This window comes from Bombina bombina, chromosome 1 (assembly GCF_027579735.1).
Source record: "Bombina bombina isolate aBomBom1 chromosome 1, aBomBom1.pri, whole genome shotgun sequence".
Taxonomy (NCBI): Eukaryota; Metazoa; Chordata; class Amphibia; order Anura; family Bombinatoridae; genus Bombina; species Bombina bombina.
This window is the reverse complement of record NC_069499.1, coordinates 1,214,214,540-1,214,240,375: the sequence shown is the minus strand read 5'-3', so window position 1 is coordinate 1,214,240,375 and position 25,836 is coordinate 1,214,214,540. Positions and strand designations below refer to the sequence as shown.

Genomic DNA, 25,836 nt, shown 5'->3' with positions numbered 1-25,836 from the left:
CAGTTCTGGATCTGAAGTTTTTGAATCGTTTTTTAAGGGCCCATACTTTCAAGATGGTGATTATAAGGACTATTCTGCTTTTTGTTCAGCAAGGTCATTACTTGTCCGCAATAGACTTACAGGATGCTTATCTTCACATTCCGATTCATCCAGATCACTTTCGGTTTCTGAGATTCTCTTTTCTAGACAAGCAATACCAATTTGTTGCTCTTCCATTTGACCTAGCGACAGCTGCAATAATCTTTTCAAAGGTTCTCGGTGCCCTTCTATCTGTAATCAGAGAGCAGGGTATTGTGGTTTTTCCTTATTTGGATGATATCTTGGTACTGGCTCAATCTTTTCATTTAGCAGAATCTCACTTGAATCAACTAGTGTTGTTTCTTCAAAGACATGGCTGGAGGATCAATTTACCAAAGAGTTTCTTGATTTCTCAAACAAGGGTCACCTTTTTAGGTTTCCAGATAGATTTAGTGTCCATGACTCGATCATTCCGTTCAGTGGCTATGTGCATGGAAGTTTTAGGTCTCATGACTGCAGCATCGGATGCGATCCCCTTTGTTCGTTTTCATATGAGACCTCTGCAGCTTTGCATGCTGAATCAATGGTGCAGGGATTATACTCGGATATCACAATTGATATTCTTAAATCCCAGCATTCTACTCTCTCTGACTTGGTGGTTAGACCATCATCGTATTATTCAAGGGGCCTCTTTTGTTTGTCTTTCCTGGACTGTAGTCTCAACAGATGAAAGTATTTCAGGTTGGGGAGCTGTCTGGGGGTCTCTGACTGCACAAGGGGTTTAGAATCCTCTATAGGCGAGGTTACCAATCAATATCTTAGAACTCTGTACTATTTTCAGGGCTCTTCAGGCTTGGCCTCTATTAAAGAGAGAACTTTTCATTTGCTTTCAGACAGACAATATCACAACTGTGGCATATGTTAATCATCAGGGAGGGACTCACAGTCCTTTAGCAATGAAAGAAGTATCACGGATACTTTCTTGGACAGAATCCAACTCTCTGCGATTTATATCCCAGGTGTAGTTAATTGGGAAGCGGATTATCTCAGCCGCCAGACTTTGCATCCGGGGGAGTAGTCTCTCCATCCAGATGTGTTTTTTCAGATTGTACAGATGTGGGGTCTTCCAGAAATAGATATGATGGCTTTCCATCTAAACAGGAAACTTCCCAGATACCTTTCCAGGTCCAGGGATCCTCAGGCAAAGATGGTGGATGTGTTAGCAGTTCCTTGGTCTTACCAACTTGTTAGATTTTTCCTCAAACTAGTTCTTCTTCCAAGGTGATCTCCAAGATCATAATGGAACAATCGCGTGTGTTTCTGATAGCACCAGCATGGCCTCACAGGTTTTGGTATGCGGATCTTGTCCGAATGTCCAGTTGACTACCTTGGTCACTTCCTTTAAGGCCAGACCTTCTGTCTCAAGGTCCGTTTTTCCATCAGGATCTCAAATCACTAAATTTGAAGATTTGGAAATTGAACGTTTAATGCTTAGTCATAGAGGTTTCTCTGACTCAGTGATCAATACTATGTTGCAGGCTCGTAAGTCTGTTTCAAGGAAGATGTATTATCGGGTTTGGAAAACCTATATTTCATGGTGTTCTCATAAATTCTCTTGGCATTCTTTTAGAATTCCTAGAATTTTACAGTTTCTTAAGGACGGTTTGGATAAAGGTTTGTCTGAAAGTACTTAGAAGGGACAAATCTCTGCTCTTTCTGTTTTATTTCATAGAAATATTTCTAAACTTCCTGATATTCACTGTTTTGTTCAGGCTTTGGTCCATATCAAGCCTATTATGAAGTCTATTTCTCCTCCATGAAGTCTTAATTTGGTTTTGAAGGTTTTGCAGGCTCCTCCTTTTGAGCCTATGCATTCTTTGGATATTAAAATACTTTCTTGGAAAGTATTGTTCCTTTTGGCTGTCTCTTCTGCTAGAAGAGTTTCTGAATTGTCTGCTTTCTCTTGTGAGTCTTTTTTTCTGATTTCCTATTAGCATAAAGCTGTTTTGCTGACTTGGTTTAAATTTCTTCCTAAGGTTGTGAATTCTTACAACTATAGTAGAGAAATTGTTGTTCCTTCCTTGTGTCCGGATCCTACGAATTTGCTTGAAAATTCATTACACTCTTTGGATGTGGTAAGGGCTTTTAAATACTATGTTGAGGCTACTAAGGATTTCAGTCTATTTGTTGTCTTTTCTGGTTCTAAGAAAGGTCAGAATGCCTTTGCCATTTCTTTGGCATCTTGGTTGAAGCTTTTGATTTACAAGGCTTATTTGGAGGTGGGACAGTCTCCACCTCAGAGAATTACAGCTCATTCTACTAGATCAGTTGCCACTTCTTGGACTTTTAAGAATGAAGCTTTAGTTGATCAGATTTGCAAAGCAGCAACTTGGTCTTCTTTGCATACATTTACAAATTTTTACCATTTCAATGTATTTGCTTCTTCTGAAGCAGTCTTTGGTAGAAAAGTTCTTCAGGCAGCTGTCTAAGTTTGATTCTTCTGTTTATAAGAAGAACTTATTTTTTGGATTTAATTTCTCAGTGGAAATAGCTGTTTTTATTTTATCCCTCTCTCTCTAGTGACTCTTCTGTGGACTTTCACATCTTGGGTATTTTTATCCCATACGTCACTAGCTCATGGACTCTTGCCATTTACATGAAAGAAAGCATAATTTATGTAAGAACTTACCTGATAAATTCATTACTTTCATAATGGAGAGAGTCCATGAGGCCCACCCTGTTTTTGGTGGTTATAGTTTTTGTATAAAAGCACAATATTTTTTTCCAGTTACTCTTTTTTGTATGCTTTTTTACTCCTTTCTACACCTCACTACTTGGCTATATGTTAAACTGTAGTATGTGTGTGGTGGGAGGTGTATTTATAGGCATTTTGAGGTTTGGGAAACTTTGCCCCCTCCTGGTAGGAATGTATATCCCATACGTCACTAACTCATGGACACCATTATGAAAGAAAATAATTTATCAGGTACGTTCTTACATAAATTATGTTGTTTTTTTTAGATTGGTAAATAATGTGATATCACACCTAAACATACTAGTATTCTAATAAGATTGACTTTAAATGGCAATGCATCAAGTTTTAAACGATTTTGAAATCAGTGTGTTCACAAGAAAAGCCAGGAAGTGAAAGGATAATGTGTAATAAAACAACCAGTTTTCTGTATAACTTTATTAATTCATTTACGCATTGCTTGCTGCTGTTTTTTTTTTTTTTCCTTTCTTATAAATAGCCAAGCTCCATCCTACACCACTTATCTTATTTGGAGTAGCTAATCCATACTAGCCACGGTCTTTGTGATAGCAAAATCTACACTGTTTACCTCTGCTGAACCATATGAAGGACAGATCTGTAGCAGGGTTAGGCTTGTAAAGTCTGCAGTGTGCATTTCCAATTCTCATATTTGGAAACTCAACATTTTTAGAGTGGGAAGAGTAAATTATGCAGAAGTAAATCTATAGAGATACCTCAAGAAATTAGCAAAAACTATTATCTTACTGGTTGGTATTTATACCACCACGGTTGAGTTTGTTGATGTATCTATATAGATATTCCACAGCATAATTTCCACCCTCTCTAAATTTTGGAACATTTTATTTCTATGCTTTGTCACCCTAGAAATTATAGACAATGACATGTGGCTTTCGAGTAAAGAGATGTATTATTATATTATCAGCTGCATCAATGTTATATTTACAATGATTTAGGACACATAACTATGAAGTAGCCTGTCATGGTAGTTACCAATACTTTTGAAACAAAGGTTGTTAGACTGACACCCCTATTTAGGATGCAAGTATGACAGGATGTTATATTACAAGAAGTATAAGGTATATTTTAAGATTTAGTGGCATTTCTTGCTAAAAATGGATATCTGACAACTTGTATACTGGTGAATATTATTAGGCAAACAAAGTTGTATATTAGTATGGTGTATATGAGTAATTCCAAGCTGCATCATGGAGAAAAGTGACATTAGTGTCTCATATTATTGTAAATACATTAAAGGGACATAATACTCATATGCTAAATCACTTGAAACTGATGCAGTATAACTGTAAAAAGCTGACAGGAAAATATCACCTGAGCATCTCTATGTAAAAAAGGAAGATATTTTACCTCACAATCTCCTCAGCTCAGCAGAGTAAGTTCTGTGTAAAAAGTTATACTCAGCTGCTCCCAGCTGCAGGTAAACAAATTTAAAAAAATTAAGAAATGAACAGCAGCCAATCAGCATCAACAGTGCTGAGGTCATGAACTCTTGCTGTGATCTCATGAGATTTGACTTAACTCTCATGAGATTTCATAGTAAGCTTCCTTTACCTGATTGGTGAAATAATATGAGAGTGCACAATGCTAGTCCCTTCAGATGTCCCAGGACAAACATACTAATATGCTGCTTAGAAATCCTTTACAATGGGAGGTGGCTACTGAGGAACTTTTGAGGTAAAATATCTTTCTTTTTTACATAGAGATGTTCAGGAGATATTTTCTAATCAGCTTTTTACAGCTATGCTGCATCACTTTCAAGTGTTTAAACATTTGGGTATTATGGCCCTTTAAACATAGTAACATTCAAACCATAAACGTGTATTCTCTTCTATAGGTCTGGAAAGATGCAGCAACTCAAATTTTTTACTCCCTTTCCACTGCTTGGGGAGGGCTGATAGCACTTTCATCCTACAACAAATTCCATAATAACTGCTACTTTGATTCCATTGTGGTTTGTATTATAAACTTTCTTACCAGTGTGATTGCTGGATTTGCTATCTTCTCCATTCTTGGACATATGGCTCTTGTATCCGGCAAACCTGTTTCAGAAGTCATAGATGAAGGTAATGGCTATTTTGTGTAATGTCTTCACAGCTTAGTGTCTAAAACATTGGCCCTTTCTGATTAGGTTTGATTAGGTTCTGCACTTCCAATATGTCTATAGAAGAAATTTTAACATAGGAATATTAAGGGCCAGATTACAAGTGGAGCACAAAATTATCGTGGGCCATTACAAGTCTCTGACGGCATCAGAGTGACGCTCCCATTGGAGCCTATGGAAGCGCACTTGTGAGTGCTATGCTTCTCAGCAATGTGAACGCGAGCTCGTGTTTGCATTTCTGTTAACTTGTAATACCAGCGCACATTAGTGTGTGCTGGTATTACACAGTGTAGCGCAAATATTGCTTTCTTGAAAGCAATATTTAGAGCTCCACTTTTAATCTGGCCCTACATGTATTATTCAAATATTGCATTTGAATATTAAAGGGACATTGCAGCCAAAGTTGAAATGCATGCTGGTGCATCTCAGTTTCGAATAGAAGTGTATAGAAGTGTTTTTGCAATATACCTGTATTAGCAAAAATGTTAAAGCTACAGCTGTTTCAATAGTGTATTTAAGTATGCTCTGTGCACCAGCATTTTAAATATAAAACACAAACGCCTATTATGAGTCTTGCGTTAGCCTTAAAAAGCAGCATTGAGAGGTCCCAACGCTGCTTTTTAACGCCCGCTGGTATTACGAGTCTTGCAGGTACAGGCTCACCGCTCAATTTTCTTCCGCAACTCGAGCTTACCGCAAATCCCCTTACGTCAATTGCGTATCCTATCTTTTCTATGGGATTTGCCTAACGCTGGTATTACGAGTCTTGGAAGAAGTGAGTTTTATGGGCTAACGCCGTAACATAAAACTCTTAACTAAAGTGCTAAAAAGTACACTAACACCCATAAACTACCTATTAACCCCTAAACCGAGGCCCCCCCACATCGGAAACACTTTAATTAAAAGTTTAAACCCTAATCTGCCGACCGGACATCGCCGCCACTTTAATAAATATATTAACCCCTAAACCGCCGCACTCCCGCCTCACAAACACTAGTTACATTTTATTAACCCCTAATCTGCCGTCCCTAACATCGCTGAGACCTACCTACATTTATTAACCCCCAACATCGTCGCTACTATATTAAATTTATTAACCCCTAAACCTAAGTCTAACCCTAACCCCTCCTAATTTAAATATAATTTAAATAAATCTAAATAAAATAAATACAATTAAATAAATTATTCCTATTTAAAACGAAATACTTACCTATAAAATAAACCCTAAGATAGCTACAATATAACTAATAGTTACATTGTAGCTATCTCAGAGTTTTTTTTTATTTTGCAGGCAACTTTGTATTTATTTTAACTAGGTACAATAGTTATTAAATAGTTATTAACTATTTAATAACTACCTAGCTAAAATAAGTACAAAGTTACCTGTAAAATAAATCCTAACCTAAGTTACAATTACACCTAACACTACACTATAATTAAATTAATTACCTAAACTACCTACAATTAATTTCAATTAAATTAAATAAACTAAAGTACGAAAAACAACAAGCACTAAATTACAGAAAATAAAAAAATAATTAAATTTTTTTTAAACTAATTACACCTACTCTGATCCCCCTAATAAAATAAAAAAGCCCCCCAAAATAATAAAAATCCCTACCCTATACTAAATTACAAATAGTCCTTAAAAGGGCCTTTTGGGGGGCATTGTCCTAAAGTAATCAGCTCTTTTACCTGTAAAAAAAAATACAATACCCCCCCAACATTAAAACCCACCACCCACACACCCAACCCTACTCTAAAACCCACCCAATCCCCCCCTTAATAAAACCTAACACTACCCCCTTGAAGATCACCCTACCTTGAGCAGTCTTCACCCAGCCGGGCACAAGTGGACCTCCAGAGGGCCAGAAGTCTTCATCCGATCCGGGCAGAAGAGGACCTCCAGACCGGCAGAAGTCTTCATCCAGGCGGCATCTTCTATCTTCATCCATCCGGAGTGGAGCGGGTCCATCTTCAATCCAGTCGACGCAGAGCATCCTCTTCAAACGAAGTCCAAGCGAAGAATAAAGGTTTGTTTAAATGACGTCATCCAAGATGGCGTCCCTTGAATTCCAATTGGATAATAGGATTCTATCAGCCAATCGGAATTAAGGTAGGAAAAATCCTATTGGCTGATCCGATCAGCCAATAGGATTGAAGTTCAATCATATTGGCTGATCCAATCAGCCAATAGGATTGAGCTCACATTCTATTGGCTGTTCCAATCAGCCAATAGAATGCAACCTCAATCCTATTGGCTGATTGGATCAGCCAATAGGATTTTTCCTACCTTAATTCTGATTGGCTGATAGAATCCTATCAGCCAATCAGAATTCAAGGGACGCCATCTTGGATGACGTCATTTAAAGGAACCTTCATTCTTCGCTTGGACTTCGTTTGAAGAGGATGCTCTGCATCGGCTGGATTGAAGATGGACCCGCTCCGCTTCGGATGGATGAAGATATAAGATGCCGTCTGGATGAAGACTTCTGCTGGTCTGGAGGTCCTCTTCTGCCCGGATCGGATGAAGACTTCTGCCCCTCTGGAGGTCCACTTGTGCCCGGCTGGGTGAAGACGGTAGGGTGATCTTCAAGGGGGTAGTGTTAGGTTTTATTAAGGGGGGATTGGGTGGGTTTCAGAGTAGGGTTGGGTGTGTGGGTGGTGGGTTTTAATGTTGGTGGAGTATTGTATTTTATTTTACAGGTAAAAGAGCTGATTACTTTGGGGAAATGCCCCGCAAAAGGCCCTTTTATGGGCTATTTGTAATTTAGTATAGGGTACTGATTTTTATTATTTTGGGGGGCTTTTTTATTTTATTAGGGGGATTAGAGTAGGTGTAATTAGTTTAAAAAAATTGTAATTATTTTTTTATTTTCTGTAATTTAGTGTTTGTTGTTTTTCATACTTTAGTTTATTTAATTTATTTGTAATTAATTGTATGTAGTTTAGGTAATTAATTTAATTATAGTGTAGTGTTAGGTGTAATTGTAACTTAGATTAGGATTTATTTTACAGGTAAATTTGTACTTATTTTAGCTAGGTAGTTATTAATTAGTTAATAACTATTTAATAACTATTGTACCTAGTTAAAATAAATACAAAGTTGCCTGTAAAATAAAAATAAACCATGAGATAGCTACAATGTAACTATTAGTTAATTAGTTAATTGTAGTTATTTTATTTAGATTTATTTAAATTATATTTAAGTTAGGGGGGTGTTAGGGTTAGGGTTAGACTTAGGTTTAGGGGTTAATAACTTTATTATAGTGGCGGCGACGTTGGCTGCGGCAGATTAGGGGTTAATACATTTAATATAGTTGTGGCAACGTTGGGGGACTGATTAGGGGTTAATAAATATAATGTAGGTGTCGGCGATGTTGGGGGCAGCAGATTAGTGGTTCATAACTATAATGTAGGTGGCGGCGGTGTCCGGAGCGGCAGATTAGGGGTTAATAATATAATTTTGTTGGCGTCGATGTCGGGGACAGCAGATTAGGGGTTAATAAGTGTAAGATTAGGGGTGTTTAGACTCTGGGTTCATGTTAGGGTGTAGATATAAAATTCCTTTCCCCATAGGAATCAATGGGACTGCGTTAGGAGCTGAACGCTGCTTTTTTGCAGGTGTTAGGTTTTTTTTTCAGCCGGCTCAGCCCCATTGTTTCCTATGGGGAAATCGTGCATGAGCACGTTCAGCCAGCTCACCGCTACCGTAAGCAGTGCTGGTATTACAGTGAGATGTGGAGCTAAATTTTGCTCTACGATCACTTCTTTGAGGCTAACGCCGGGTTTAAAAAAACCTGTAATACCAGCATTGTCTTAAGTGAGCGGTGAGAAAAAATGCTCGTTAGCACCGCAAGCCTTACCGACAAAAACTCGTAATCTAGCCGAAAGGAAGGTCTCCAGTGATGCAAAATCTTCACTTTGTTAGTAAATCCAGGACAGGATCAAAACACATGATTAAAGGATACTGACCCTGAAACGTTGTGCTTTGATCCTGTCCTGGATTTACTAATAAAGTGAAGTGTGTTTTATATTATATCTATTGAGAGTGGGATAGTAGCTCTCGGTGGGTCTCCATTCTGGACTTTGTGCTGGATTCCACTCTTTGTCTTGTACCAGCATTTTAAACACAGCACCATCATTGTTGACATGATACAAGCCCGGTAGTTCTTTGAGCAGCTGCGGTATTTAATCCCTTAAAGTGAATGTAAAGTTTGTGGAATGAGTGCCCTGTTTTTAATAATCCTATTAAAAACAGGGGCACTTTCATTCCTCAAACTTTACATTTTACTTGTTTTGTTAAAATACTTACCTTTTCCTCTTGAAAGCCGCTCCATCCCTTCTCCAGCCTCTTCATACATCAGCAATGACGATTCCGGCAACCTCCAATCACGGTTTCCCCCCGGGGAAATCATTGACTTAAGCAACGCCGTGATTGGAGGAAGGCTGGGATCATCATTTCTGACGTAGAAAGAGGCTTGCAACGGGCAGGGAAGTGCTGGAGCGGCTTTCAAGAGGAAAGGTAAGTATTTTAACAAAACCAGTGAAAAGTAAAGTTTGATGAATGAAAGTGCCCCTGTTTTTAATAGGATCATCAAAATTTACATTCACTTTAAGGAACAGAAATTTCAGAGAAAAACTTGCACAAAAGAGCATTTTTAGCATTTTTTGCTAGCACTCCATTTAAACAGAAATAGAGCCTTGTTGTTTTATTTACCTATCAAAACTATATATTTTTTCTCGTAGACAACCCAAGGGGGCCGATTTACCATTGTACGGATGGACACAATGGACAATGCACAGGAATTTCACTAGAAATGCTTGTGCAATTCCGCCCCCTGCATTGCTGTCTGCCACCTCAGAGATAGCGGATGAGTTAAGGAGCAGCAGTCTTAAGACCGCTGCTTCTTAACTCCTGTTTCTGGCGAGTCTAAAGGCTTGCGCGGAAACAGCTGCATCAAGCTCCATACGGACCTTGATGAATCAGCCCCAAGGTATTGATCTAGGATCATTTTGGTATATTTAATGCCACTGCTTCACCCCATAATGTGTTCATATTAAACAATTTGTTAACTTTTTCACAAACTTTGGGGTTCTCACTGAAATTATTTACATGCCGCATATGCAGTTTATAACACAAATGTTTGTAAAATCTACTCTTGGGCCCCTTTTGTTCAGAAATAGCAGACATACATGGCTTTGCCATTGCTTTTTGATAATTAGAAGGCCGCTAATTGCAGCTGCGCACCATACTTCTGACATTCCCGACAGTGAATGAGATTATTCAGGTAAGGTTAAATTTAAATGTAGTGTAGAGATTAGAGTAACATAAGGAGAAAAAATTGGATAGTTACAGAGCACTCAAATGAAGCTATAGTAGAAGCATCTGACAGGAGAGGCTGCCCAAGACGAGTGTGATATTAAAGCGTAACATTTAATGAATATAATTAAACGGTAAAAATAACTACCAGTGTAGGTGTATATAAAACTTAAATTAAAATATAGAACAAGGAGAGAGACAACATATCCAGATAATAACCATAAATAGGTAATATTATCTAATATGAAAAATGTTCTAGACACAATATTGTATAATTGCGCAAAAACTGTATATATAAATCCATCAAATATTATTGTTGTTGGGTTCTTTTACCTAATAATCTATAGTGCCAGCTTTGCTGACACATGATTGTACTTGAATTAATTCTGCCTATGGGGTTGTTATAGATGTTACTTTTCCCACATATGTATTATATCTACATTATTATCTCTCAGCTGTTAATGACAGCATCTCTGGGACTTTTCTAATTTACATATGCCTTTGATCCTCTATATATAAAAATGACGTCCTCTAGTTTGTCACAAGACTATAAAAACAGACAAGATCAAAGATTGCGAGATATAGATAAAACTTTTGCATCCTTTTGTGATAATGATACTTTATTAACCACCGAAATTGATAATTGGGAAGAAGGTCTAAAATCTTTAAGTTATCTAATTAAAAAACATACACGTTCATTTTGGAACAAAAGTTCATACGATAAATATTTAGCAAAACATATTATACCTAGAGGCTTACAAGTACGTCTATTCCCTACCTTTGCCTTCCACATTGATTCTTATAAAGACAGATTGGAACAGGCTTTGATCAACTGCTCGGAAATATTAGTGGCAATATTGTCTGACTATGAGACAGAGGTCATGACTGAACTGGATAAAGAAATAACTGACTATAATGTGAAACTACAAAAATTTGATAGTTTAGAAAAATTTAAACAAGCCTATAAGGAAATGCGAGATGAACTTGATAATAGAGAGAAATAAATAATTCAAACTAAATGCTCCAAAATAAGACATGACTTAAAAGATTTTGAAAAAGGCAAAATTTTCACATGGGACGACAAACAGCCCAGACGGAGACCAGCGACTAGCCTTCCACCATCTAAAAATACTAATCAATCTGATTGTGAATCATCAGCTGTAGAAGACAGCGACTCTGACAATGGCACTAACAAACCCAGTGGTAATAGTTTTTTAGGCAGAAACCCAGACCATCTCGAAAAAGATACGAAAGACCAACAAGAAGGGGCAAGGGGGGGGGGGGGGGGGAAACAGGACTCTAAGAGATTGGTCCAGATTGGGATACAGGACAGACAATGGGTACAGGAGAAGGGAGTATTGGGGCAAGCGACCCAAATGGTAGAAGAGATTACAGACAAATTGCAAGTAATTAATCTCTCCAAAAGAACCCTCACTCACATACATGAACAGATCTTATCCAAAGGCCTGTCCCTTTCCTCGACCCCTTCCCTTGATAAATTTGAATTAATAAAGGACCTTCACTTATTCTGTAGAAAACTAACCCTTAAGAAAACGTACAACACACATGATGACAGTGCTACTGATGAATTACATACTCTAGATACCCTCATTGAACTCTGGAATGAGAGTGAGGAATGTGGTTCTCCTGAGATTGAAACTTTTCTTGTTAAAAAAATCAAGCTCAAATCCCAATACATGCCCCCCCTTAATAAAGTTCCCCAAATTGAGTTATTTCTAAGAATGGTGATGGAGGACTTTCTGAAAATCAGAGAGATAAAAACCTCCAATATCAGTAAATATGAAGCTGAGGCTCTTGAGGAAATTAACTCATAGGATGATGTACTGGTAAAATCTTTAGATAAGGGGGGTAACATAATGATAAGGGGGGTAACATAAAAGACAACTGAATGACAATAAATGTAACAAGCACTTATTTTGTAATCCTACTACTCAGTTTCTGAGTGAATATAACAACTTGATTGATAATGCCAAACTCAGAAAGAGTGGCGTTTCCTACAAATCAAAGTTCCAAGAGTGGCAACTCTGTACCTCCTACAGTTTATGTGAACAGGCCAGTAGATTCCTGGACTTATATTTACGGGACATAGTCTGGTCTTTACCATCGTTCATCAGAGACACAATGGATATTCTTAGTAAGATTAATGAGCTATCAGTGGAACAGGAGGCAATACTCATTAAATGTGATGTAGAATGATTATACACATCAATCAAGCATGAATATGGGTGTGAAGCAGTAAAGTACTTCCTAAGTATGCAATCCACTGAGAAATTAGAACGCAATGAATTTATTCTAAACCTGCTCAAATTTGTTCTGAAACATAACTATTTTGTCTTTAATGACAACTTTTACCTTCAAATACAAGACACCGCAATGGGGTCGTCATGCGCACCCACCTATGCTAACATCTATCTTGGCTGGTGGGAGAGGGAATTTGTATATAATGATAATATGTCCCAATATATGAATTACAGCAGTTTATGGTGCAGGTATATAGACAATTTGTTTATAATTTGGACAGGTAGTGAGGATACATTTAAGGAATTCATACCCATTTTGAACAAAAATGAAATGAACCTCAAACTCACTTATAACCTAAGTAAAGAGAAAGTGGAATTTTTAGATGTAACTATCTATAAAGATGATGAGAATCTACTAAAAACGGATCTTTACAGGAAAGATACAGCAACAAATTCTATTTTACAATATGATAGTTGCCATACCTTACAGACTAAAAAAGTAATCCCGACAGGAGAATTCCTCAGAATTAGAAGGAATTGCACTGATTTTATGGTTTTTAATGAAAGGGCTAAAGAATTAAAGTCACGCCTGAAGGAAAGAGACTATACCTGTAGGGTAATTCGTAGAGCCTATCAGAGAGCAAAAAGAACCCCAAGAGACCAACTATTGATTCTGAAAAAGATTTATCATTTGTCACGACCTTCAATGCTGATCATCAAAGTATAAGTAATATACTAAATCGCCATTGCAGTATACTCAAATCTGATCAAGATTTATCACAATTCATTGGAGACAAAATCAGTACCAGTTGGAGGAGAGCTCCTACCATTGGTAATAAATTAGTCAAAAGTAATTTCATAAGAAAAAACCCTAGTACTAAGAACATATGCAGGACATATACATGTGGTTCTTGCAGTTTTTGCATATACATTCACAAATCACAATGAGAGATAATATTTTACTCTAACTGGTAGCATTAAAAGAATATTTGGTTTTGCAAATTGCCAAACCAAAAATGTTGTTTATTGCCTTCTTTGCATATATGGCAAAAGATATATAGGGATAACGAAACGTGAATTACGTACCAGGCTTGGTGAGCACCTGAACAGTATTAAAAACTGTATAAATGACAAGAATAAAGACAAAAGTCTTACTCCTGTGGCTAGACACTACCTTAGCAAGCATGGAACCAAACCTGATTTGAAGGTTTCTGTCCTACAAGTGATTAAACCTGGCATTAGAGGTGGAAATATTGAAACTATTTTGCTACAAGCCAAATGTAGATGGATATTTTGGCTTAATACCCTGACACCGATGGGACTGAATGAGCAAGATGGATATGGCTCATTTTTATGATATAACAGACTATATGGCTAACCATATTGCCATGACATACTCATTAGTAATCAGGATTAAATTAAATTATATTTTACTTTAATTAATTTATTTTCATTATTATCATTTACTTACCTTTATCTGTTCAACATGTATCGGTCAAATTACCAACTAATTGTTTTAGAGGGTCCTTCCTAATGAAAACGTATTATCTAGCTTGTATTCATAATGTGTCATAGAATATGTTTCCGCAGTGAGTTATTCCATTCAGTTATCAGATTGTGGACCACCCTATCTTGTATGTTTGTATTTTCTAAATGAACTACTAACTGTGTTCAAATTATATGAAATACCTATAATTGTCTAAGCCATATAATTTTTCTATTGGACTGCTTGTAATTTGGTCTAATCCTTATTGACTTCCTTAAGCATATAATATCTATTCTCTAATCCTGATAATTTGTGTTTAGTCTACACCATCACTTATAATAGGCATTTTATAATCTTATTTGGCTTATGAGCTTCACTTTCCAATCAGGTACTAGGTATTTTTAATTGCTTATTTATATAGGAAATTATAATAATGTCCCATAACATAGCTTCTCTGAGAATTATAGCGGTGCCTCTTAATCACCCATTTGATACTGTCCAAGGCTTATTCCTATAGTAAATTTTAATTAATCACCTTTAACTCATTGTATTTTTCATTGATGCTATTTTATTAGCCCCCCCTTTTTTATTATACCATCTAGTGCCAAAGGACAATGTGGGGATAGACAGCAGTACTGAAATATATTCAATATGTTTATTTATGTGGTGATGTGTCATTGAATAATACATAATTTCCATACATTTCTAGTGGTTTTTAGTGTCTCACATGCATAACATCACTTGAATCTATTATAGATCTGATATGTTCTGTATCATCACAATAAAATCACCCCCCCCCCCCCGCCTATCCAATGATAGCAAGACGTATACGATTGGTTTACCACAGAGGTGTGAGAATTCTCTCACCCCTGATTGGTCTTACTTGGTCTAATATTTTTACTCTTTAATTACGATCTGGATATTTTCCTATGTTTATTTATATAGGGTATATACAATAATGTCCGAATAACATAGCTTCATTTGAAGTGGTACCGCTAATCACTAACTTGATCTTTTTCAGGGTTTATTCCCTTAGTAAAGATTACACACTTGTTCTTTCTTAATAAATAATTACATCGGCTGACAGCCATTTATGTCAGTTTATTAGTCATTTCCCAAATTGTCTAGTGCAAAATTATGCTGTCGTGAATAAGGGGCAGTATTCACATGTAATTCAATGTGTACATTTATGTGGCAATGTGTCATTATACACCTGTATAGTTTAACATGAACCCTGGTATATGTCCGATATGCTCTGCACTGCCACCTCCCTGTTTTATGATGCAATGGTCACGTGACAAACACCTATCCAATGATAGGAGGACATATGTGATTGGTTCCCCACAGGGATTGGCCCACAATTTTTATTTAGGCAGTGAGGCTCTACCAAGTCGGGTTAGCCTTTGAGAAAGCCTAGTTTGGCGAAATGCGCATCAGGCACTCTTAGAGCTAAGCTATCCTATCTGCTGCTATCACTTATTCAATTTACAGTTCTGTTAATTACCATTGACCTATATTATACTAACTCTGGCCTAGATTTGGAGTTTGGCGGTAGCCGTGAAAACCAGCGTTAGAGGCTTCTAACGCTGGTTTTAGGCTACCGTTGTTATTTGGAGTCAGTCAAAAAAGGGTCTAACGCTCACTTTTCAGCCGCGACTTTTCCATACCGCAGATCCCCTTACGTAAATTACGTATCCTATCTTTTCAATGGGATCTTTCTAACTCCGGTATTTAGAGTCGTGTCTGAAGTGAGCGTTAGAAATCTAACGACAAAACTCCAGCCGCAGAAAAAAGTCAGTAGTTAAGAGCTTTCTGGGCTAACGCCGGTTCATAAAGCTCTTAACTACTGTACTCTAAAGTACACTAACACCCATAAACTACCTATGTACCCCTAAACCGAGGTCCCCCCACATCGTCGACACTCGATTACATTTTTTTAACCCCTAATCTGCCGACCGCCACCTACGTTATACTTATGTACCCCTAATCTGCTCCCCCTAACACCGCCGACCCCTATATTATATTTATTAACCCCTAACCTGCCCCCCACAACGTCGCAGCCAGCTACCTACACTTATTAACCCCTAATCTGCCGCCCGCACGCTGCCGCCAGCTACATTATAGCTATGTACCCCTAATCTGCTGCCCTAACATCGCCGACCCCTATATTATATTTATTAACCCCTAATCTGCCCCCCACAACGTCGCCGCCACCTACCTACAATAATTAACCCCTAATCTGCCGACCGCAAAGAGCCGCCACCTACATTATAGCTATGTACCCCAAATCTGCTGCCCCTAACACCGCCGACCCCTATATTATATTTATTAACCCCTAATCTGCCCTCCCTAACATCGCCGACACCTAACTTAAATTATTAACCCCTAATCTGCCGACCGAATCTCGCCGCTATTCTAATAAATGGATTAACCCCTAAAGCTAAGTCTAACCCTAACACTAACACCCCCCTAAATTAAATATAATTTAAATCTAACGAAATTAATTAACTCTTATTAAATAAATTATTCCTATTTAAAGCTAAATTCTTACCTGTAAAATAAATCCTAATATAGCTACAATATAAATTATAATTATATTATAGCTATTTTAGGATTTATATTTATTTTACAGGTAACTTTGTATTTATTTTAACCAGGTACAATAGCTATTAAATAGTTAAGAACTATTTAATAGCTAAAATAGTTAAAATAATTACAAAATTACCTGTAAAATAAATCCTAACCTAAGTTACAATTAAACCTAACACTACACTATCAATAAATTAATTAAATAAAATACCTACAATTACCTACAATTAAACCTAACACTACACTATCAATAAATTAATTAAATACAATACCTACAAATAACTGCAATGAAATAAACTAACTAAAGTACAAAAAATAAAAAAGAACTAAGTTACAAAAAATAAAAAAATATTTACAAACATAAGAAAAATATTACAACAATTTTAAACTAATTACACCTACTCTAAGCCCCCTAATAAAATAACAAAGCCCCCCAAAATAAAAAATGCCCTACCCTATTCTAAATTACAAAAGTTCAAAGCTCTTTTACCTTACCAGCCCTGAACAGGGCCCTTTGCGGGGCATGCCCCAAAGAATTCAGCTCTTTTGCCTGTAAAAAAAAACATACAATACCCCCCCAACATTACAACCCACCACCCACATACCCCTAATCTAACCCAAACCCCCCTTAAATAAACCTAACACTAAGCCCCTGAAGATCTTCCTACCTTATCTTCACCTCACCGGGTATCACCGATCGGTCCTGGCTCCAAAATCTTCATCTAAGCCCAAGCGGGGGCTAGACATCCATCATCCGACAGCTGAAGAAGTCCAGAAGAGGCTCCAAAGTCTTCATCCTATCCGGGAAGAAGAGTAGATCCGGACCGGCAACCATCATCTTCCAAGCGGCATATTCTATCTTCATCCAATGAGGACCGGCTCCATCTTGAAGACCTCAATCGCGGATCCATCCTTCTTCTCCGACGACTAGACGACGAATGACGGTTCCTTTAAATGATGTCATCCAAGATGGCGTCCCTCGAATTCCGATTGGCTGATAGGATTCTATCAGCCAATCGGAATTAAGGTAGGAATATTCTGATTGGCTGATGGAATCAGCCAATCAGAATCAAGTTCAATCCGATTGGCTGAACCAATCAGCCAATCAGATTGAGCTCGCATTCTATTGGCTGTTCCGATCAGCCAATAGAATGCGTGCTCAATCTGATTGGCTGATAGAATATTCCTAGAATCCTATCAGCCAATCGGAATTCGAGGGACGCCATCTTGGATGACGTCATTTAAAGGAACCGTCATTCGTCGTTCAGTCGTCGGCCAGGATGGATGTTCTGCGTCGGAGGTCTTCAGGATGCTGCCGCTCCGCTCCGGATGGATGACGATAGAAGATTCCGCTTGGATGAAGACTTCTACCGGATGGAGGACCTCTTCTTGCTCCGCTTGGATGAAGAATTTAGCTCGGCTGGGTGAACACGACTCAAGGTAGGGAGATCTTCAGGGGCTTAGTGTTAGGTTTATTTAAGGGGGGTTTGGGTTAGATTAGGGGTATGTGGGTGGTGGGTTGTAATGTTGGGGGGTGTATTGTATGTTTTTTTTTTTACAGGCAAAAGAGCTGAACTACTTGGGGCATGCCCCGCAAAGGGCCCTGTTCAGGGCTGGTAAGGTAAAAGAGCTTTGAACTTTAGTAATTTAGAATAGGGTAGGGCATTTTTTTATTTTGGGGGGCTTTGTTATTTTATTAGGGGGCTTAGAGTAGGTGTAATTAGTTTAAAATTGTTGTAATATATTTCTAATGTTTGTAAATATTTTTTTATTTTTTGTAACTTAGTTCTTTTTTATTTTTTTGTACTTTAGTTAGTTTATTTCATTGTATTTATTTGTAGGAATTGTATTTAATTTATTTATTGATAGTGTAGTGTTAGGTTTAATTGTAGATAATTATAGGTATTTTATTTAATTAATTTATTGATAGTGTAGTGTTAGGTTTAATTGTAACTTAGGTTAGGATTTATTTTACAGGTAAATTTGTAATTATTTTAACTATTTTAGCTATTAAATAGTTCTTAACTATTTAATAGCTATTGTACCTGGTTAAAATAAATACAAAGTTACCTGTAAAATAAATATTAATCCTAAAATAGCTATAATATCATTATAATTTATATTGTAGCTATATTAGGATTTATTTTACAGGTAAGTATTTAGCTTTAAATAGGAATAATTTATTTAATAAGAGTTAATTAATTTTGTTAGATTAAAATTATATTTAATTTAGGGGGGTGTTAGTGTTAGGGTTAGACTTAGCTTTAGGGGTTAATACATTTATTAGAATAGCGGTGAGCTCCAGTCGGCAGATTAGGGGTTAATAATTGAAGTTAGGTGTCGGCGATGTTAGGGAGGGCAGATTAGGGGTTAATACTATTTATTATAGGGTTAGTGAGGCGGATTAGGGGTTAATAACTTTATAATAATAGCGGTGCGGTCCGCTCGGCAGATTAGGGGTTAATAAGTGTAGGCAGGTGGAGGCGACGTTGTGGGGGGCAGATTAGGGGTTAATAAATATAATATAGGGGTCGGCGGTGTTAGGGGCAGCAGATTAGGGGTACATAGGGATAATGTAAGTAGCAGCGGTTTACGGAGCGGCAGATTAGGGGTTAAAAATAATATACAGGGGTCAGCGATAGCGGGGGCGGCAGAATAGGGGTTAATAAGTGTAAGGTTAGGGGTGTTTAGACTCAGGGTACATGTTAGGGTGTTAGGTGCAGACGTAGGAAGTGTTTCCCCATAGACAACAATGGGGATGCGTTAGGAGCTGAACGCGGCTTTTTTGCAGGTGTTAGGTTTTTTTTTCAGCTCAAACAGCCCCATTGTTTCCTATGGGGGAATCGTGCACGAGCACGTTTTTGAGGCTGGCCGCGTCCGTAAGCAACTCTGGTATCGAGAGTTGAAGTTGCGTTAAATATGCTCTACGCTCCTTTTTTGGAGCCTAACGCAGCCATTCTGTGGACTCTCAATACCAGAGTTATTTTAAAGGTGCGGCCAGAAAAAAGCCAGCGTTAGATACGCGGGTCGTTACCGACAAAACTCTAAATCTAGCCGTCTGTATTTGCATTAATGGTTAGGAGGCTTTTCCTCCAATTTACACTTTCATTGATTTATATATACAGTTTTTGTGTAATTATACAATATTGTGTCTAGTACATTTTTTCATATTAGATAGATATTACCTATTTATGGTTATTATCTAGATATGCTGGCTCTCTCCTTGTTCTATATTTTAATTTAAGTTTTATATACAGCTACACTGATAGTTCTTTTTACCTTTTAATTATATTCATTAAATGTTAAGTTTTAATATCACACTCTCTTGGGCAGCCTCTCCTGTCGGATACTTCTACTATAGTTTCATTTGAGTGCTCTGTAACTGTCCATTTTTCTCTCCTTATGTTACACAAGTTATTACCTGGATAGTGAGCACCCCCCGTCATATATTATTTTTGTTGGGTTCTTTTACCTAATAATCTATATTGCCAGCTTTGCTGACACATGATTTTACTTGAATTAATTCTGCCTATGGGGTTGTTATAGATGTTACTTTTCCCACATATGTATTATATCTAGTGCAGATATTACCCTACCAGCTGACACCTTCTACCCCCTGATCCCGCCCTGATCCCTCTCAAACAGCTCTCTGTCCCGCCGCGTAACTCTATCCAATGCTAGGGGTGCAGCATCTCCTTCCCTGCTCATTGCCAGGGGCTGTGTCGGGTCCGGATGCGTGCAACGCTGACGTCATCGCTACACACTCCTTTCTCTCTCTCTGATGCCGGTCGGACGCCTATGTAAGTTTCTCAAAAATGATCTATCACTGCCCAAGTATAAGTGTTACTTTGTGTGCTCCTGGGTGTGATAGATCTGATTGCCTTATTGATATGCTGCTGCTGAACTCTGCCTGTCTGACTACTCTGCCTCTTAACCGCTAAATTGCTGGATTGATATACTGCTGCTGAACTCTGCCTGTCTGACTACTCTGCTTCTTAACCCCTAAATTGCTGGATTGATATACTGCTGCTGAACTCTGCTTGTCTGACCACTCTGCCTGTTAACCCCTATATTGCTGGATTGATATACTGCTGCTGAACTCTGCTTGTTTGACCACTCTGCTTGATTAACCCCTATTGTTCTGGATTGCCTTTCTGTTGCCAAAACCTGCCTGCCTGACCATTCTAGTGGTTTACCCTTGGACTGCTTTATCGTTGCCAAACCCTGCCTGCCTGACCATTCTAGTGGTTAACTTTGGACTGCTTTGCCGTTGCTAGACCCTGCCTGTCTGACCTTTCTTGAGGTTTATCCCTGGACTGCCTTTCTCTGATTCCCTGCCTGTTGCCGTAGAAGACCATTCTGCCTGTGGTGAGTGCCATTTACCTCATCTTGCAAACTTTCTCTGCTCTGAGATTTTCCCTATCATTCCAGCTCGACGCCGGGATAAGAAGACTATTGGCCGAGTTCGGTCTGATAGTAGAATATACCACGAGCATTACACTCTTCCCTCCCTCACCCCTCAGTCAGTGGTTACCATGATCTTAGGTACTGGCAGACAGTCTGCCAATATGAAGATTTAAGGCAATTTTTTTTTAATCGATTATTATTTCTTTAAATTGTATTTTCTGCAGTGTAGGATCCCCCTTACCATCCATCCCAAACAAGCTCCCCAATCCTAGCGAACACTTTCTAGGGCTCCCCTCCAATAACATTTTATGTAGTGCAGTGGATCCCTCCCTCCCACCATTAAACCCTTTTCTGTAGTCACAGTGTAGAGTTCCTGCCCCCTTCCGCCTGCTTACGCTCCCTTCAAGCAATGGGTCAACCAAACCACCACCCTCCCACACCAACATACAGCAACCCCGATGCAGAGAGGGACACAGAGTCTCTCTTTCTCTACATTGGTAATCTCCTGCACTACTATTTCTGCACTGCCCCACTTAAGCCTTAAAGGCTAAAGGTTAAAGTGAAGATCAATTTTCATGTGAAAGTGCCCGTTTTTAAAAAAAACCTGTTAAAAACAGGGGCACTTTCAATCATGAAAATTGACATGGCACCATATTTTAAAAAAAAAGTACCAAAAGTCCCACACACTATGAGTAAAACTGTGCGTACTGAATTTTACATACCACGCAGGTTATTAGATAAACAACATATTTGGACCTGCAGGTTATGCAAGTTTTTATACCAAATTGCTGTCCTGTGGCTGTCGATTGAAAAAATTCACCACATTCAACTTTTTCACAGGCTACACAGTCTCTGTAGTTGCATCTGTGCATTCTTTTGATCAGTAACCATGCTGATCCACTGGGTTCAGCTTTTTAAAGTTTTGTTGGTGCAACAATATTTCCAATGGTCTTATTCTTCCTGTAGGAAAAATGACAACCCTGTTTGGATATGCCTGCCAAGTCATCATCCACAGAAAGCATATAAAAATGCTTCCTGGTGATGTTGCAGATCTTGGGGTATTCCACTGAATAATAAGTTAAGAATAGAATGGCCTGATCAAAAGGTTTTCCTTTACTCCCATTTTTCTCCTTAGGTAAGAGTAGGGTTGCCTTGTCCATAGTTTTAACCAAGTCCCTGGCATTCTTAATGGTTCCGTGACCATATCCCCTATTTCTGAGTCTGGTGGTAAGATCTCTGCTTTCCTTTTCATAGTTTTTCTGATTGCTACAATTTCTTTTTATCCTCATGTATTGTCCCTTTGCCACTGCTCTAAAAACATTTTGTGGGTGGCAGCTTTTTGCATGTAACAGAGTGTTGCCTGTTATTGGTTTACGAAAAATAGTTGAAGTCACCTTTTCACCTGATCTGCCGGACAAAGTTACATCAAGATAGTTAATGCTGCATTCATTACATTCAAAGGTGAACTCAATTCCCTTATCATTATTGTTCAGGTATTCAATGAATTGTGGGATTTTGTGTGCACCCCCTTTCCACACAAACAGAAGGTCGTCTATAAATATTTTATAGAAAACTATACTCTGTCTGTGCGAATTCCTTTCTCCAAATATGTGGTCCTCCTCCCACCAACCCATGAAAAGGTTGGCGTAGGAGGGGGCAAACTTGGCCCCCATAGCCGTACCACATATTTGGAGAAAGAACCGACCACTGAACTCGAAAAAGTTGTGCGTAAGCAAATACTCCGTGACTATGCCTACAAACTCACACAGTGAGGGGTTACTCCCATGATATTGTTTCATGTAGTAATTCACAGCTTTTAATCCTTGTTCATGGGGAATTGATGAGTACATAGATTTTACATCTACTGTTACCCATATATAGCCATCATTCCAGTCAATTTTGGACACCAAATTAAGAATATGTTTTGTGTCCAAAACAAAACTGGTAAGTTGTTTTATCATCGGCTGCAGTAAGGCATCAAGCCACTCAGACAGAGGTTCAAGGAGAGACCCAATGCCACTGACTATGGGTCTGCCCTTGACCTCCGTGAGTGACTTGTGCACCTTGGGGAGATGATTGAATACTGGTGTCCTTGGGTACTCGACATACAGGAATTCCCTTGTTCCCTTATCTAGTAACCCAATCTCTAGACCATCATCTATGAGATCTCTGAGTTGTCTTTGAAACAATTTGGTGGGGTCAGTTCTTAATACCCTATATTCTTTTGTATTAGAAAGTTGTCTTTCTGCCTCTTTAATAATGTCACCAGTATCCATAATTACAATTGAACCCCCCTTGTCCGCAGACCCGATCACCAGATCTTGGTTCATGCCTAGATCCTGTAATGCCTGTCTTTCTGCGAGAGTGATATTGGACCTATGATTTTTTTCTTGGTAATACAGATTAGTGAGGTCACTCTCCACTCTTGAGTAAAATTTCTCTATTACAGTGCCCCTGTCATGTATGGGGTAAAACTTAGATGCCTTTTTGAATTTTGGTAGAGCAGTTTGTTCATTATCTGTATCCGATCCCCCTTCTGTTAGGAGTGATTCTAGGACTCTTACATCACACTGCTCTCCAAAATCCAATGCAACATCAATCAAATGTCCCTCATCTGTCATTTGTGAGGAGCTGTGTTCCACAGCAATAGTTTCCTCATACTTTGTTTTATTGAAATGTTTCTGTAGTGTAAGTTTTCTGACCAGTTTATTTACATCAAGGAGTGTGTTAAAGAGGTTGAAGCTAGTTGTGGGCACAAAACCTAGTCCCAGTTCTAAAACTCTCTTTTAATGATCGCTCAACTCATATGTGGAAAGATTGATGATACTCATAGCTACTGGGTCTTTTACTTTTTCCTTAGTGTGTACCTTCCCTTGTGAGAATCTCCTGTATCTTGCCCCCCATGTCTCTTCTTGGGGGGGCAATCGAAAAAACCTGATTGACTTGTGCCATTTCTGCATTTGTAGCAATATAATCTGTGTTACTTACTGAGATTGCTGATCTCTGTATATTGTATTTTGAGTATGCGTATGGTTTCGCATTTTTAAGAATAGGGACTACTGGTAGGCTACCTTCCTTTGGTCTAGCCACTTGTGAAGTACTACCTTGGTCTTTTTGGGGTATAGTTACACTAAGGGGATAGGGGGTATAGTTACTGTCTGTATCCTCCCCTCCTGGTCCTGAACTCTCCCCTTGTGAGTCTGTTTCATTATCCGTAAATTGTATTCTGCGCTGACCCCTCCGACCCCTACCTCTGTTTCTCTGTCTGTTGCTCCTCCTAGTTCCTGTACCTCCCCTAGTGTTTGATTCTTTTCTTCTAGAAAAACGCTCATTACGGTTCCAGACATACACTAGATCATTATTAAAATCAGTCTGGTCCCGTACAAATTTGCTGTGTTTTCTCTCTAATAACACCTGTTTTGCTTCTGCTATGGTGTCATGAAAAATCTGGTCCAATGTTGGATAATCTAAATCCCCACTACGAGCGTTAAGCTCATCTTGTATTAACGAAATCTTATCAGTAATAACCTTTAACTGAGTAGTCTTATACTGAACAAGCAATAACGTGAGCTTAGCTGAACACTCTGATAAGGTAACATTCCACAGCCTTATGAATTCTCTATCCTCAGTTAGGAAAGTGGGGAACTTATTTATACGTAATCCCCTAGGGATGAGACCTAATTCATTGTACTTGTTCAGTGTTATAATGTCCCACTTTAGTCTGTTTTCCTTGATTAACAATTGTTCCATGTGCTCAAACAATGCAGTCAGGGAAAGTTTGGTTGGATCCGTAGTAAAAATGGCCTCCATTTCCCTGGTATGTTCGTCTCTTTCTGAAACAGTCATTAAAGAGTAAAAAGTGCGTGCTTGTAATTGTGAACTGCTGTCCGTGTCTGACATCATGAATACACTCTCTTCCCCTCTGCTCCGTGAATAAGGGTGACAGTTCTATGTGTGTGTAGTATGTGAGCGGACTCCCACACTCTGAATGTAAATCAAAAGTACCAAAAGTCCCACACACTATGAGTAAAACTGTGCGACTCTGAAGGCCGACTTACCGCGTCCAATCCAAGAATAAGACCATTGGAAATATTGTGGCACCAACAAAACTTAAAAAAGCTGAACCCAGTGGATCAGCATGGTTACTGATCAAAGGAATGCACATATGCAACTACAGAGACTGTGTAACCTGTGAAAAAGTTGAATGTGGTGAATTTTTTCAATCGACAGCCACAGGACAGCAATTTGGTATAAAAACTTGCATAACCTGCAGGTCCAAATATGTTGTTTATCTAATAACCTGTGTGGTATGTAAAATTCAGTACGTAGGGTTAACCACAAGGGAGATAAGATCCCGCATAAGGGAACATCTCTCCACAATCAGGATTGGCAAATCCAACACTCCTTTACTGCAACATTTTGCACAAAGACATGAAAAGAGTGCTGAGAGTTTCAGGTGGATGGCCATTGAAAGTGTTCCCGTTCCCTCAAGAGGAGGGGACAGGGAAAAGGCCTTGGGCAGACAGGAGGTGTTCTGGATCTTCAAGTTGAAGACCAGAACACCTTCAGGGTTAAACTCTGCTTTTGACCTGATAAACTATTGGCACTAGTTCAACATATTGTCCAAAATTGTAGCTATGTGCCCACCTCATGAAATGAGGAATCAATTAACTGTACATGAATCATATAACTCCTAAAAAGCTTGAAATTGTAGGCTATTTTACCTATTTATACAACACAAGCTACCTCACATTATGTTATCCATACACCGTATCAGGATCTCTAGTTTTAGGATGTCCCAGGGCATATATAATCTATTAATAGCCCTAATAGGAAATAGTAGGGACACCTTTTTATGTT

At 38.4% G+C, this 25,836-nt stretch overlaps 1 protein-coding gene across 1 annotated transcript in view; it reads left to right on the top strand.

Annotated features, from left to right (window-relative positions):
- LOC128664070 (sodium- and chloride-dependent neutral and basic amino acid transporter B(0+)-like) overlaps positions 1–25,836 on the top strand; it is a 108,384-nt gene that overhangs the window by 34,084 nt on the left and 48,464 nt on the right. Inside the window, exon 7 of the mRNA XM_053718749.1 lies at positions 4,644–4,872. Within this exon, the coding sequence (XP_053574724.1) occupies positions 4,644–4,872 (229 nt within the window). The remainder of the gene's footprint in view (positions 1–4,643; positions 4,873–25,836) is intronic.